Here is a 15,425-nt window from a genome sequence, read left to right on the forward strand (position 1 = left end):
CAGGTAGGTTTATAGGAAGGAGAATGTGGGATGGGGAAAACTAAATCCAGGCTGAGATCAGAAACAGCACAAGGTTCAGATAGAAGCAGGGTGCGGATCAGAGAGTTAATCTTGCCAATGGCTGAATATGCACAACGTAAATAACGCATGTTTGGGCTTATAATATAAAGGTGACTTGAAAATACCCGTTATACCGGTACTGAGGCCATATCAATACTGAACCAAGGTGTACAACTTAGGTCTATCAAAGAGAGAATGCAATCTCTCATTCTCTATAATAAGGAGCAAAAAAAGAGGTACATTGTCTAGTCTTAGAAATCAGTAATAATCCTAATTTAATAAATAGTTTAATTTCATGGAACAGTGTGTGCCCAAGGAATGGTCGTAGAAGAAATACAAAGCTGCATGCCTCATAGTACTGGAAGAGACTTAGTGCAGACACTTGGTTAGATGAATTGGTTGGCCTATTCAAAAGCACATTTTACTTCTCATAATAACTGAACAGTGAGAAAGGCAAGCAAGACCATGCTTGGTCCTTTCCTACATCATTAGTGATTAACGTGTTGCACTTATGATGCCTGTTGTAAGAGAAGCCATGTTTCTGCCTAGACATTCAGCCTTAGCCGAGATAAAGACAAATCAAATCTGCTTCTTAATGATTGACAAACCAACCTAGGTTCATCACTGTGTAGTTGGTAAGGCTACAGTAAATGAAATGACCTATAGCTCAAGAAGGCTTACTTCTTGGAATCTGCTTGCATGAGCCGTGCAAACTGGTAGAAATAGATGTGGAATGCCAAATACGTATGTAGTCAAAGTGGTTTTGGTGAACTTCTCTGGTGACATTAACATGAAGCAGGGGGCAGAAGAGAATCAAGGATAAATATCAGTAGGTTTCAGGGGACTAGGATTTCAGCTTTGGGAACATCCTGCTTGAGTAGGCTCAATCCCATCCATCTTTAAACTGTGCTAAAGTGACTCTTCAAACCTGGCAAATAGGTCAATCTGAACATCATGGGTCTAGGAGTAGAAAGAAATCCAAGGCCCCTAGGAAGTCTCAAGATGGGGAGGCATTTAAAAGCTGAAGGGAAGAGAGGACAGTAAGGAAACCTAGTGAATTTCATATGACTGAGGCAACTATGATGATCCCTATTGTATTTGGACCGTCCAAACTGCTATCATAAATCAAAAAAAAAAAAGGATGAATGATAAGTCAGGAATGGCAGATTTTTAGATATGGTGACATTGGAAGATTGTTGTAAGAATGCCCTCAGGCATCTAGGTTTCAAATAACTAACAAACACGCAAATTCATGAAATGTAATCCTGTAGGCATGTGCCTACTTTTGGAGCAAACTGCCACTGTCACAGAATTCACAAATTATTCAAGGTCTCCTGGGAATGTGAGCCTCTCACAGATTACAAGGTAAAGTTCTGAAAATCTCTATGAATTCCATATTAATTTCACACCTAAGCGTGTACACGTGTGTAAATTTAGACATGCTTAACTGTATCGCACAAGTACAATTACACCGCAAATAATTTTTCCATCGACAAAGCCTTTCTTTTATGCCCCCATCAAGTTTGTTGGTATTCCCTCCCATTTCCTACTCTGAAAATACATTTACTCCTGCACTTTACATGCAAAAATCTGCAAAAAGGGTTATGAATACCCATATACTGGCAAGTAATATTAACTGTGAATATATCCATTTACTGGTTGCAGATTCATGTTTTGTGCAAAACATGAATTTCCACTCCTAATTAATGCTTTTATGCACCAAAATTAAAACATACATGATTGAAAATCTTATATACATCTTAAGAACATGTATATGGATGTAAACAATAGATCAAGGGTGGTAAATACATCCATAAGATCAAACCACAAACAAAACTAAAATGTTCATCTATTTTAGGAAGGCTTCGAGAGTTGTTTATGAACTACCTTTAACCCCTAGTAACTATACCAGAATATAAGATGAAAGAGATAATTAAAAACTATGGAAATGGTGTAGCATGGCCATACTCACAGGAGTGATAACATTAGCATAAACATTCAAGAGAGCCCAAATGACATCTGGATGTAAACATGTAAGGTATTTTAAAGGCCTTACTTAACCTCAAGAAATGAATAAACATTGTTTAAATCTGAGGAAACAGTAGACAATATTTATGGAGGATACAAATAATGGAGAAGGAACAATGGCGTCACAGTAAAGTCTGCTGTTCTTTATCAGCATTACAGAAAGTGAGAGCGCAAGCAGCTGAGATGAGGGAAGAGAGAATGGAAATTACACCCAAGGCAAAATTTGTTCTGTGTCTCCTGAGTACAAAGGAGGATCCCAGACCGATGATCTCAGCAAAGTGAGACCATGACCAAACTTTGGATTCAAGTATCCGCTGTGATCTTGTTGGAACTTTTTGGAAAGAGTGTTTTTTTTCAGTTCACTCTTTTAAGTTTAACAGTATCGTAGTCTGTTGACTCCTTGGTGCTGTAGCGCACAAGAGGGACCATATCATTTGTGTTCCTCAAAGGGTTATAAAGCTGTGTCAAATTCCTCAGGTGGAATAGTCCTATCCTCTTTGTTTGGTTCTGCTGCAGAACCCATCTCCTGATGATGTTTCAATTGTTCCTTCACTTCCTCTTCTAGATCAGGTGGTACAACAAACTTATCCTCAAGGTCCTGCTGTGTGGGGGCAGAAAAATATCCAGTTTTTCTTTTGGGAGCCTCAGTTGCAACTTCAATCACATTTAAACTTTCTTCAAGTGGCACCACTGATCCATTGGAGAGTTTTTTGCCAAAGAGGCAGGAGTTGGAGGGAGACTTGTGCAAGGCATCTCTCTCCTTTGCAGAGGACGATACTGTACTGCTGTTTTTTCTGCGGATTGTGAAACAGAGTCCACCACAATCTTCCTCTGAACCAGCCGCAGACAACACTTCATCAGTAGTAGGAATAGATGCTTCCAAGCTTCTAAGCTTCAAGCAGTGGATATCTACTTCCACTTCCACTTTTCTGCCATTGCTCACTATGCCATCGATTGCAGGCTCATCGTCGCTGTCAAGGCCATTGTCTGATTGGTTGCTGGAAAAGGTGGCACAAGAAGGTTGGCGCTGAAACACACTAGTGGAAGGGATGGGATGCAAGCTGCAGCGCCTCTCAGGCCTTGGCACTAACCCAACCTCTGGACCCGCAGTCATGTGTTCATCTGAAGCTGTAGAGCCTACCTCACTGCTCACTTCTGAAGCTGACAACTCACTGTTGAACTCAGAGGCAATACCACTGCTAGATGAGGCAGTTACTGGTTCAAGAGTTTCCTTTGTGGTTGTAGAGTGAAACCCACCATGGCTTGGCAGGGTAAGGCCTTGCATCTGACATGTGCAACTGTCCTCACCAACATTTAAACAAACAACCATGGCAGCAACATTGTCTTGACAGCCATAGCTTTGAGCTAAAGTGCAAAGTTTCTTGGCAGCAGCAAGAGGATCAGGCACATGCCGTATAGCCTTCACAGCCTCAATGTGAGACATGTTCTCCCAAAGACCTCTGTTACCCAGAATAATAAACTCGTCCTGAACAGTAAGTGTGATGGAAAAGATATGTGGTTTCGGGAGGACCCATGGATGCAGGTAGGTACAGCCGAGCATTCGGGTGCAACAAGTCACACCGTTAATTTTGTTATCCTGCAAAGAGAAATAACAATTTAAGTTTTAAACAGTGGGCAAGCACAATAATAAAAATACTTTAATCTTCATAAAGCACTGAAGACAGAGGTGAGACATTCACGAAAAGTACAATATTACATCACTGCGAGCAGAGATCATGCAAGGATGTGGAGCAAGAAGAGCAGTTAGAGTTATCCACACCGTCTGGTATTAAATAAGCAGTGCTGTTCTAGGTTCTTTCTGTATTAGGCTACCCAGCTGTTCCATACTTAACTGCATAGGGTGTATTCGGGCTGGATCCATATAAATTTAGATCTTCAATATCAGAGAAGTCTCTTTGAAAAACAACCATACTCATTATGTCTCCAGTACTCCTAGTATTTCAGTGCGTTGAGACATGCAAATGAGAAGTAATACCTGAGCAAGAAACAATTGGTTTAGAATACTTAGTTACAGAACCCTAAGAGTGGTTAGAAGGGTCCACTACAAGGCTGTGCCCCTTTGCCACCCTCTAGTTCCTGCACTCCAGTCCTCTTCTTTGCCTAGACTGGACTTATTTAATGACTAAACAGTGATGCGCAGAAGGAGGTTTGGTTGTATATATGAAATAAAAGAAAGACTAATATCGGAGTTTACATCTTGAGTAACATGTCCCTTCTTTACTACGGCGGGGAATAATTGCATGCATGAATTACTACTGAGGGCTGGAGGCGAAACTTCATCAAGCAGAAGAGAAAGTATTCAACCTGTTGAACTTATAATTCTTGTTTTTTTTTGTTAGGGGATATATTGCTTTTTCCCCCAGTTGGAAAATGTAAATTGAAAAGTAGCCATGAAACAGATGTCCTCTACCAACCCTAACCAACAAATGCCATCTTAACTGATTGTCTTCCTATTTTTATTCAGAATAAAAAAGGTGATTGCTGTCTGGGGATGAGTGAGGCATCCAAAATCTGCCTTTCAGGGGATGACACTGCCCTTTTATTGGCAGAAAATCATGAAATGAACATTCGTATTTATATACAGGTATTTCCTCATGCTTCTGCAAATCGGAAAACATTTGATGACTAAGGTGATGGTGAACAAGTTACTTACCTTCGGTAACAATATATCTGTAAGAAACATATATTAGTTATGTATTCTTCACCTTAGAATTACCCTCAAGTGTCAGACTGGATCAGGAGAATTTTTTCCTCAGCAGTACCTCTGCACGTTGGTAGGTGGTGTTGGGCGACTCCGCGTTCGTCGTCGGTGTCGTGATCCCCGGAATGACGTTGCAGTATCTACTTAGACGACGCCCCTGAGCGCGAACGTCAGTTCTTTACCCGGCATTTCATGCCAGAAGCGCAGAGCCATGCAAGACTGACCACTGGTGCACAAAAACTAGGGCCCTGAAAGGGAATCCCTGACCCTAGAAGTCAGTTCGCAGAACGAGGAGGATGGGTGGGGCCGTGAGGAAACCCTAACTAATATATGTCTCTTACAGATATATCATTACCGAAGGTAAGTAACTTGTTCATCTGAGAGAGACTATTAGTTATGGATTTCTCACCTTAGAATAGATACACCAGCAATACCAACCCCGGGGGTGGGTCTGCAAACTAAGTTCTCACTAAAAAGTCCTGGAGAACTGAACGGCCAAAGAAGCCGTCCCTCCGGACTTGTCTGTTCAGGCAGTAGTGCTTACTAAATGTGTGCAATGAAGCTCACGTGGCTGCCTGGCAGATGTCATGTAGAGGGACTCCACGACCTAAAGCAGTAGTGGCTGCCATCTCCCTGGTGGAATGGGCGCACAGCCCCACTGGAGGTTCCTTCTTTGCCAAGGAATAACAGATTTTGATGCAAAGGACGACCCATCGAGAGATGGTCCGCTTTTGCGCGGCCCAATCTTTCTTGCCGCCCACATAGCCAACAAAGAGCTGCTCATCCACCAGGAATTGCTTGGTTCGATCCAGATGAAAGGAAAGCACACATTTTGGTTCCAGACGGTGGATCCTATCCTCCTCTTTAGAAGGATACAGGGGCAGGAAGAAGGTGGGCAAAGTAAGGGTTTGTCCTATGTGGAAAGAGGTAACCACTTTCGGAAATAAAGAGGCCTACTGCGAAGGACAACTTTGTCCGGATGAACAGCCAGGAAAGGAGTTTTGGAAGAAAGAGCCTGAAGCTCACTCATCCTGCGAGCAGAGGTGATGGCAACCAAAAACGCAGTTTTAAGAGTCAAAAGTCTGAGAGGACAGTTATAAAGTGGCTCGAAAGGAGCGCACATAAGGTAGGTGAGAACCAGGTTCAAGTTCCACTGGGGCATTATGAAAGGAATGGGAAGAAACAAGTGAGTAATGCCCTTAAGGAAATGATTTTCAATAGGGGACTTGAAAAGAGAAGGCTGATCAGGCAGCCGAAGAAAGGCTGAAATGGCCAAAAGATAGCGTTTTAGAGTGCCCAGAGCAGAGCCCTTCTGGGCCAAAGAAAGAATGGAGAGGAGAACCTCTGAAAGGGGATCCACAGCCTTTGCTGCACACCATGCCACAAATATGTTCCATTTACAGGTGTATACCGTTTTGGTGGAGGGACGAGTGGCTGCCAAGATAACGTCACAGACTTCGATAGGCAGGTCGAAAGCTGTAAACTGTCGCTGCTCAATCTCCACGCAAGGAGGTGGAGGCTGGACCTGTTCGGGTGGAGGACCGTCCCCTGCTGCTGCGACAGAAGATCCTCCTGAAGGGGCAGTATGATCGGATGATCAATGGCCATGTGCAGAAGCTCGGGATTCCAGACTCTTCATGCCCAGTCCGGGGCCACAAGAATGATTTGGGCCCAGTCGCGCTTGATGTTCTTCAGCACTCTGGGCAGAAGCATCTCCAGGGAAGAACTACATTGAGAACCCCAACTCCAAAAGCTTTGACACAGTGCACTTGTGCTGTGGCAAAATGATCGAGACAGGGTTATCTTGAAGCAGGTATATGCCCTCTGCCACCTCTGAGTGTAACTGTCGTTCATGATGACTACACAACCTTGGCTGAGGTCATCCTCCCTGGAGTTTAAAGGTCCTGACAGGGGCGGTATAATCAGTGAGATTTCCTGAGCATTCAGTCACCTCCTGAGCCACAGGTCCACCTGGCACAGAGTCCATAATACCACTGTGTCCTGCTTGTTGAAGTACCACACGTTGGTTGTGTTGTCGGTAGGAACCTGTACCTCCTTCAGTGAGAAGTAGATCTCCCACAACGGCAGCAGGCAGACTTGAGTCATCTGTTCACCACCTCTCCCTCTTGACCTCCCCAACCCAGCATGAATGCATCCGTCACGGTCGTCAGCTCTTCTGAAAAGCTTTAAAAACCGATAAACACGCAACAACCCCTTTGATATAGGAAGCTCTGGAGTTGGTGCAAAATTGTAAGTTACATGAGGAATAGACGATTATTCATTCTGACGCCCTTTTGCATGTTTTTGACGACTGTAATTGTGGTGACTAGTTTTTCATTTGTTTTTTCCCCAAAATGCCTGAAGAGAGTATAAATTCTCACTAAATGATCCCTCGCTATTTTCTTCTTGCCATTGCTGCAACTAGTCTCTCTGGAACAAATGTGCACTCTGTACATCAGCATTTTAAAATGGTTCTTTCTATGCGGTCTTCCATCTCCTTAATAAAACCCAATGGATATGCAGTGAAGTCAAAGTTTGAATAATAATCCACAGTTTTACTTGTAAGCAGCAGCATACAGTATAGAACCCAGTCCATGTTGAATGCTCATAAAGTTAACTCAAATTGATGCGTCAATGTCTAAGCCCTTCCCAAAGTTGACGACCAAGCTATTGAGGAAGCTCCTTATGGCGACAACTGACAACAAGATTTCCAGCAGTGATGTCCCCAAAGACCATAGTGCAGTGAAAACCTTACTTTGCAATTTCGATGATTTTGGGAGTGTGAGACAGAAGGTGCTCTGGTCCGCAGGGGAATGAGCTCAGTGTCTTTCAGTCAACTTTAGGACATCCCGATATATGCTAAAAACATCAGCGGTTGGAGCTTATGGAAGACAAATCACACAAACTGTAAATGTGTCATTGCAAAACTCCTTAGTACTACAGAAAACATTTTTCAAAGATCTGGTATTGTGAGTCAGAGCTGTGTTCAAGATTCTTACTCCATGGAGCTGAAAAAGAACTAACACCTACGATTACAATGCTATCTTGTACAAATGTTCTTCTGAAATCCTGTTAAAAAAACAGCCTTGTGAAGGATGTAACATGTTGGGGCACCATTTCCTTTTCTACTTTCATTTTTGGGGAGATAGTTAAAGGGTTGTTTTTACAACCAAGTGTATTTTATAGTGTCTAGGTACAGTTAAAAATGGCTTATTTCTAGTATTTAGGTACAGTTACAAATAGCTTATTATATTCAACAAATGTTTCCTGGGGCAAAGGAAAATTGCACCCATTAAAATGTGTTCCAAGAACAAAGATATTTCAAGATCTGGCACATGGAGAGGATATTCTACCGTTCATTAAAATCAATTAAAATCCTGTAGGTGGAGAAATGAAATGGAATGTCCATGACGGGTGATAAGGGGCAGAGCTCAGTTAACAGAAATCAGGGAGTAGAAGGAATCCTGCAGTTTAAAGTTTCTGTAGGCTAGTTTACTATGCCAATACAGGAGTACTGCTAGTGCAGTACCTACTCTAGCATTGTCCTGCCTCACTTCCCAATGATATGACTGGTGGCACTGCAACATACGGCTATCAAAAAGGGCCTCGTGTGAAGCAATTCTTAAATATCAACAGAATAAAAATCTGGGGAACAAATGCAAATACGATGCTCAAAAAAGCATTTTACTCACCTTATTGAGTCTTTTATTCCTTGTTGTTTGTTTTCATGCAAACTTGTGGGACATTAGTACCACAGTTAGGAAGGATGGAAAAATGTTTAAACAAATGAAAAGGTGCTTCTAAAATGAAACGCTTGATACATGCATGACCGCAACCAAGCTTCAACAGGTGAAGTCAATGATTTCACTTTGTTTAATAAACAAATTGCTTTGCTTTCAATATTTTCTCTCTCTGAACTATCCCTATATATTCCTTCCCCCCAAACCCAAATGTGAAGTTTGCATTTATTTGTGCACACCACCCCATCTGTGGTAACAAATTACTAAATGATGTGGAGCAAGTTCATTAATAATGAAGCGGAGGACCCTGGTACCTTACAATTTCTGACACCTCAGGTAGCAGTTGAAGAAACATGTTCATGACTCAATTTACCTTGTTACGCTTGCTGGACATTCACAAAAGGATTCCTGGCAGGGATAAACCCATTTACCTGTTTAGAGACCACTGACACCCGTAAATCACACCCAAGAGGTGGGGAAAGCATGTATCCCAAGGTATGGTTAACCTTGGAAGTTCATGAATGCCTAAAGCATGGACATTTGACAGCAATCACAAACTCCTCTCATTCCCCTTCCCACCCTAAAAAGGGGAGGATTCTTATTCCAGTCTTGTGTAAATCCCCTTCCAGGTTGGAAAGAGGAATGGATGAGCCCTAAATTTGGTACGGGTGTAGGAAAAAAGCTCTCTCCACAGCGTAAAATATGCTCCCATGGAGAAATAAGAAACCAAAAATAATGAGAGCTTACGCTGGGTATCTTATTTCCCCTGTGTGTAGATCTCCACTATGGAGAACTCCACACAAGAGTAATAGGATCCCGTTGAGAATACCATATGACCTTCCATAATGTTTGTGAATTCCAGAAAGAAGAAAATCTACACTCACATGTAGATATTAATCTGCAAGTGTAGATTTCGTACTTTCATTGTGAATCTGGCTTCTAGGCTCGATTCTGCTTCTCTTCCAAAGATGCACATTTATACTTATTCTTTGTTCTATGTATGACTCTCAACAGACTGAAACGATCAAACATTACCTCTGTTAAAATAGCTTTTTGTTCTTTAATCCTTAAAAATTCATCAGGGCACTGTTCTAGGGTGAAGACTCGAGAGAGAGGCAGAGGTTGGCCATTACGACACAGGATGGCTTGGCATGTTCCCACATTGGCTGCTGTCATTGTGAAGGAACTCGAGGCTTCGGTAGTATGATGTCTAATGTAACACATTAGAGCAGAAGATCCAAGCTTTTGACCAGCCATACCCAGTTTTCTATTAAAGAAAAAAAAATATTATGGCAAGAGTTGACTTGAAAAAAATCAAAAAACATAGTAATAGCATGTGAACTTGCAGAAAAGAAGAAAACAATTACAATGCTAGTTATCCATTACTGTTATCTCCTTTGAATTTATAACCAAAGAACATGTCTACCTACCTAAGTGCAGGGTACTGGAACACTTTTAAAGAAGAAATCCTATTTTCAAAATGTGAACATGCTGCTAAGAATTTTTCCCTACAAGGCAACGTTTTCTCTATTTATTACAAATAATATTTTTTTAAAAGCGAATTTTAAACATGGTAATAACAGGCTGAAAATCCTGTTCCTTATTATTTCCTAAAAAGGAATAAACAAAACAGAAAATAACATCCAATAAGGACCACTCTTGCTGCAGGGGGGCTATTAGAGTGTCACCATAAGGCTGTCTAGCACTCCAATCCCAGAGTACAGTGCAGAGACAGCCAGAGCAGTTAGCAGTATGCTCAAATGTGTCCCACCAATTCTCTGGTTTATCTGTGAGGAGGGATGGCAGGTTAAGAATCCAATGCATACACTTGAGACAGAGAACTAGAATTACAAGTAGAGTTTACTTTGAAATTCAGAAGTTTTGAATACAATAGCAAGTTAAAGCCTAACCCACGAGGAGCTAAAGTAGATTAACATGGAGAAAACAATGAGGACATCTATCTAACCATAAAGGTTACAACTCACGTGTCAACTGTGGAGACACAGTATTGAAAAAAAGTGTGGGGTGCTTTCCAGCTAGCCGTTCTGAAAATATTACTGAAAGGTTCCTTCCTCATGAGAGTGCATGTTGCTACCAATACGGGAGTGCCCGCTCCATTTGAGTGTAGTGCGCGATTGCCTGAAACGGGTACACAGAATCAAACGGGAAGCCCCCATGTATTCCCCCCTCCTCCCATTGGTAGGGCTCCCTAGGGGCCGCGATTACTACACAACGCGTGAGCTGCGCGAGTGGACAGACCACTCAATCACAGAGGTGGGCTCTGCGTAAATTTGAAAATACCAATACAAATGATTTTACGAAAATGAAAGTACATGTCACTGCATTACTTTTGCAGAACCGACTTCAAGCCTACAGTGATAGCTAGGTGCGAGTGGATTGCTCCATAATTAGCAAATTAGTGTTTTTTTCTGACATCTTTGGTTTTGTTCAGGACAATGTTCGTAGAAAAATGTTGTTAATGAGGAAGTCTGGAATTTATTGTGAGATCAAAGCGGGAGCCAATCTTAAGGAATCTTTGATAGGATATAAAGCAGTAGAAGTTATTACATTTTCCAGAACAATGGTTTTTGCATTGGTTAAGCAAGGACTCACTAATCTGGACTGTACTTTACTAAGCATCAAGAAGCAGGTTCATATACCACCATTGGTGAAACTACAGATTTTTAGGTTCACTCTAGTTTTGGATTGCTTCAATCTTATAAACACTTTCAGAATAAGGGAATGCATCTTTAACACTCAGTGGTTTGGCTGAGTGTGCCTGTTTTGATACGATCAAACCTTATTAAGTGGACAGCCTTGTAACAGGTCAATGCCAACAATTCTGAGCTTGACCTTAGGCTTAGTTCCTCATTGCTTATTCAAGTAATACATTGATGTTGGATTGTCAGTCTGAATAAAGCTCAGGCTAAATAAAAGTTGTTTAGTGCTGAATGGATAGTTATAAATTCCAACAAGTTAATGTGGTACATTTTTCCACTCTGTGCTTTCTGGTCTGTTACACTATCTTTGTGGGTATCCCAAGCTATCATAGAGGCATCCTTTCCAATAAGCAACTCCAAATCTGGACTCTGCAAGGGAATCCTAAAACCATATTTTTCCTATACCCACTAAAAAAATGAAGCAATACAGTGGTTAAGTCTAGCGTTTAGTTGTAAAAAAATAATCTTTGATTCATTTTTCGATACAAAACTGTCATGGGGCTGAGCCTTGCCTTTACACTGTGTTAAGTTGACATGTGCTTATTAGAAGTTTAGCCGCCATTTTTCCTTTCTGCAGCCTTTTTGCACATGGCACACATTATTATTCATGTTTACAGTTAAGCAGAGTGTTTTGCTTCACATGAGAATAATATGTTTTTCTATATCAGCAGCCTTGCTTGGTAAGCTTTGTCTGAACAGTGAGTGCCGAGGCCTTCAAGGTTATTTCAACACAGTGGTTGTTGTTCGGACTGATCAGCGCACGTTCTAGACATAACATATATGCAGCTGTGGCCACCTCTGATTTTGGCGCGTTTAATAATGCACTGCGTAGGCATGATTACACACACTTGGAGAACATTCACATGCAGAGAGCTGTTGCAGAACCTGATGTGATCCATTTCTGCTAGGACCAGAGGTATGGGGCTGCCCTTGTAATCCCAAGAGACCTTCTGTAGATATAAAATAACCTACTAGCAAGGGAGGGTGAGATATAGGTGTATTCTAACCTGTTTCCATTTAGCATTGTAACATGCTTTCTCCCTTTGTATTTTATTGAATAGTAACTATGCTGATAATCTTGTTTCTTATATTATGTCTTCTTGTATTAGCTAAGATACTGCGCATGAGAACATGGCATTAGACATAAATATTTAAAACTTGCTCGTGTCTCTTTTTACTCCCTGTTTTGGACTGGTATGAGAGAATAACGAAAGAGTGTTCATGTGTTCCACATTGCCTGAGGTAATCTAAGTTCCATGTTCTCGGTTGTCTAATCATTGGGGTTATGGAGGAACCAATGAGACACTGATTGCTAGTCTGGTAGGGGATTCTGGGTACTAAGGTGAGTTTTGCCACACCCTAATTCACTGAGGTCCCAAGTCTCTATGCACAGTTCTGTGTAGGAGCAGAATCCCTGCTACAAAACAATACAGTGCAGCATTAAGTCATCAAGTACCATTGCATTATTGGTGTGGAAAGCATAGGAACGGGAATTCCCCAGGTGGGGCCAAGGAAACAAGAGGAACAGATGAACGTCATGATGGATCACTGTGCATAGGTGAGCTGTTCAAGATTGTTTAGAGAACCCACTTCGGAGGAGTGAGAAGGAGAGTGTGGGCGGGGGGTCACCGGTTTGTTCAGCTCAGGCACATTACCAGGCATAGTAGTAGGCACTGCATCATCTCCTTCCAGTGCATTACAGTCTGAATCATCTCTCAGGGATGTGTCCTGATAACCCAACTTGTCTAACATGTCTCCCTATCTCTCAAGATCTCGTTCTGCGTTACTGTCAGCGGGGACACTCAGGAGCCGGAATACTTCCACTGCTGCCCCTTCCAAGAAGTCAGCCAGCCAGCCATTTAGACATAATTGGAGGGGTCAGGCTAGCCCAGTGTATGGCTATGAGCCACTTTGCCAGCACTAATCCCAAAGGAGCGAATCTCTACTGCATTTTTTTACACTTCTTGGGAAGAGGTAACAGTCCCAGCAGGCAATGTCGGGCTGTGAGTTCTACAATCACCTTTGTCACTCTACGCACCTCCTACAGTACCTCACCACTAAAAACATCTGTAAACTTGCAAAGTCCCAAGGAAAATGTCCAAAATCTGCCGGGCTTGCACCATACCTAGTGCAGCCAACCGGGAGCATCGGATAAGCCCTATGCAGGCACTGTGGTGTCAGGTATGCTCTATATATGAAATAAAATTGTACCAACTTAAATCAGGCATTGCTGGTAACTTTGCGCACCTGTGCCAGGGTTCTGTTTCATTCCCTATCCATCAGCGGGATCTCCAACTCCCCATCCCAGGAGGTGCACTTTAGTGCAGTACTCATCTGTCTATAATTTTTGAGGGCTGCATTTAACTGCGAGATGACAACTTTGGAGGCGCCGGGATCTAGAATCACTTGCAAGACTTGGGGCTCCCCCAGTTCCTCCGGGAATGATGTCCAAATCTCAGCTGCCATGCGGGATATGCTCGCATATTGCAAAAACTATCCCCGATCTATGCCGTAATCAGTTTCAACCTCCTACAACTGACATAACGTTACTGTTTAGTAATCAGACTCATGCTCTCTGGCAACCACCCTCCAGCAATTTAGTAACATCCATGGAGTTTTGAATATGCAAGAAGGGGGACAGCCACCAGATCGGGAGGAGCCTGGCATAAAGCACTCACTTTAGAATCTGCGTGACAGCTTGTCCCCAAGTTTGGGCCACTTGTATGACAGTAAATGGAGTCCCCACCAGAAGTCTGCGTCAGCACACAAGCAGCTTTGGAATCTCAGTAACTACAGTGGAGCCAGACAGCAATTTCATCTCCCAGTTACGTCTGTTGTCACACCATCCAGCGGTGTACTGAACTAGGCCTGCAAGGTAGTACATTCTGAGGTCCAGAAGACAAAGCACACCGCAGCAAACATCCAATTTCAGGATCTCCAGGCGGGCCCTGCTCCTCCATCCCACTCACACCCAGGTCAACAACAACCTATTGAAGCTTCTTTTCCTAGTTATTAGACTACAGCAAACTCTGGTTGTTCAGGTTCTCTTGGAGAGGTGTAATGTGCATCCTCGTTAAGTACAATAAGAACACGGGAGGCCATCAAGCCGAGAAGAGATGAAATCTAGCTGTATGATTATTTCAACAAGTGCAAAAAAGTTCTGGTGAAGTGATGGTATTCTCTGTACTGAAGGATATGCTTGTATCAATTGTTTATGATAAGGATTCACAACTTCCGAATATGTTGGATTAAAATGGACTGATTTTTGGAGTCCCAGATCTTTTAGAAGTCTTTGGGGGTGTCAAATCCTTTTAGTAACTCTGCTAGTGAGCTGCTTTGAAAAGCCAATCATTAAGAAAGAGCTAAATGAATACATCTTCCTTTTAAGGAAGGTTACCACTACTGTCCCATTTGGAGAATGCTTCAGTGTTGACTTGTATTGATTGTCTCAGTCTTTAGTCCTGAATACCTCTTATGTTTTTTTGACTATAAGTATGTGAAGGAATGTGTCTTGCATCAGATCTATTGTGCTCATCCGTCTACTGGATGAATCTGAGGGTACATTTGGTGCAACAACATCATTCTTGTTTCCTGGAATTTTCATTCCAAAGACAATTGTTATTCTTAGTAGAGTGGGCCTGTATTCCTTCTTTAAGTCTTACTTCCTGACAAGGAAATAACAACTGTATGCTTCCTCAACTTTCTTATGTATGGGAACTGCTATTGCTCTTTTTTTGTAGGATGTCTACTTCTCCCACCCAGGGCAATTAACGGTTTTGTGTTTTCTGGAGAAATATTCGGAGAAGCTCACCTGAAACAGAAAACATATTTGGGTTGCTCTATGTTTGTCATCTATGATTCCTTGTTTTTTTTTAATAATTCTTTATATTAGACAAAGCGTCAGCAAAAATCACAGTACAGAGGTAATGCCATAATACCAATAGTACATTAGGGGGTAAAAGAAGAATACATAAACTCATGATTAGGGATATCATGGGGAAATCTATGATTCCTTGTTAAGTTCCGTCACACTAAAAGATAGTATGAGTGTTTACTCCACTGGACTCCAAGTGTGGTTGGTGCTCAAAGTTACCATCCCTGCTCTGGGTGTACATCTTCTGTAGTAGAGCTAATTTCTAGGTTGTTGAAGGTACT

General features: G+C 42.0%; 1 protein-coding gene across 1 annotated transcript in view; it reads right to left on the reverse strand.

Annotated features, from left to right (window-relative positions):
* Positions 1 to 1,814: 1,814 nt before the first annotated feature.
* Positions 1,815 to 15,425, reverse strand: part of PHLPP2 (PH domain and leucine rich repeat protein phosphatase 2) — a 631,402-nt gene continuing 617,791 nt past the window's right edge. The window contains exons 18-19 of the mRNA XM_086945488.1: positions 9,586 to 9,817; positions 1,815 to 3,685 (exon numbers count right to left, since the gene is read on the reverse strand). Coding sequence (XP_086801614.1) covers positions 2,540 to 3,685; positions 9,586 to 9,817 — 1,378 coding nt within the window. The 3' untranslated portion in view covers positions 1,815 to 2,539. The remainder of the gene's footprint in view (positions 3,686 to 9,585; positions 9,818 to 15,425) is intronic.

The sequence above is a fragment of the Lissotriton vulgaris genome, chromosome 12 (assembly GCF_964263255.1).
Source record: "Lissotriton vulgaris chromosome 12, aLisVul1.2, whole genome shotgun sequence".
Classification (NCBI taxonomy): Eukaryota; Metazoa; Chordata; class Amphibia; order Caudata; family Salamandridae; genus Lissotriton; species Lissotriton vulgaris.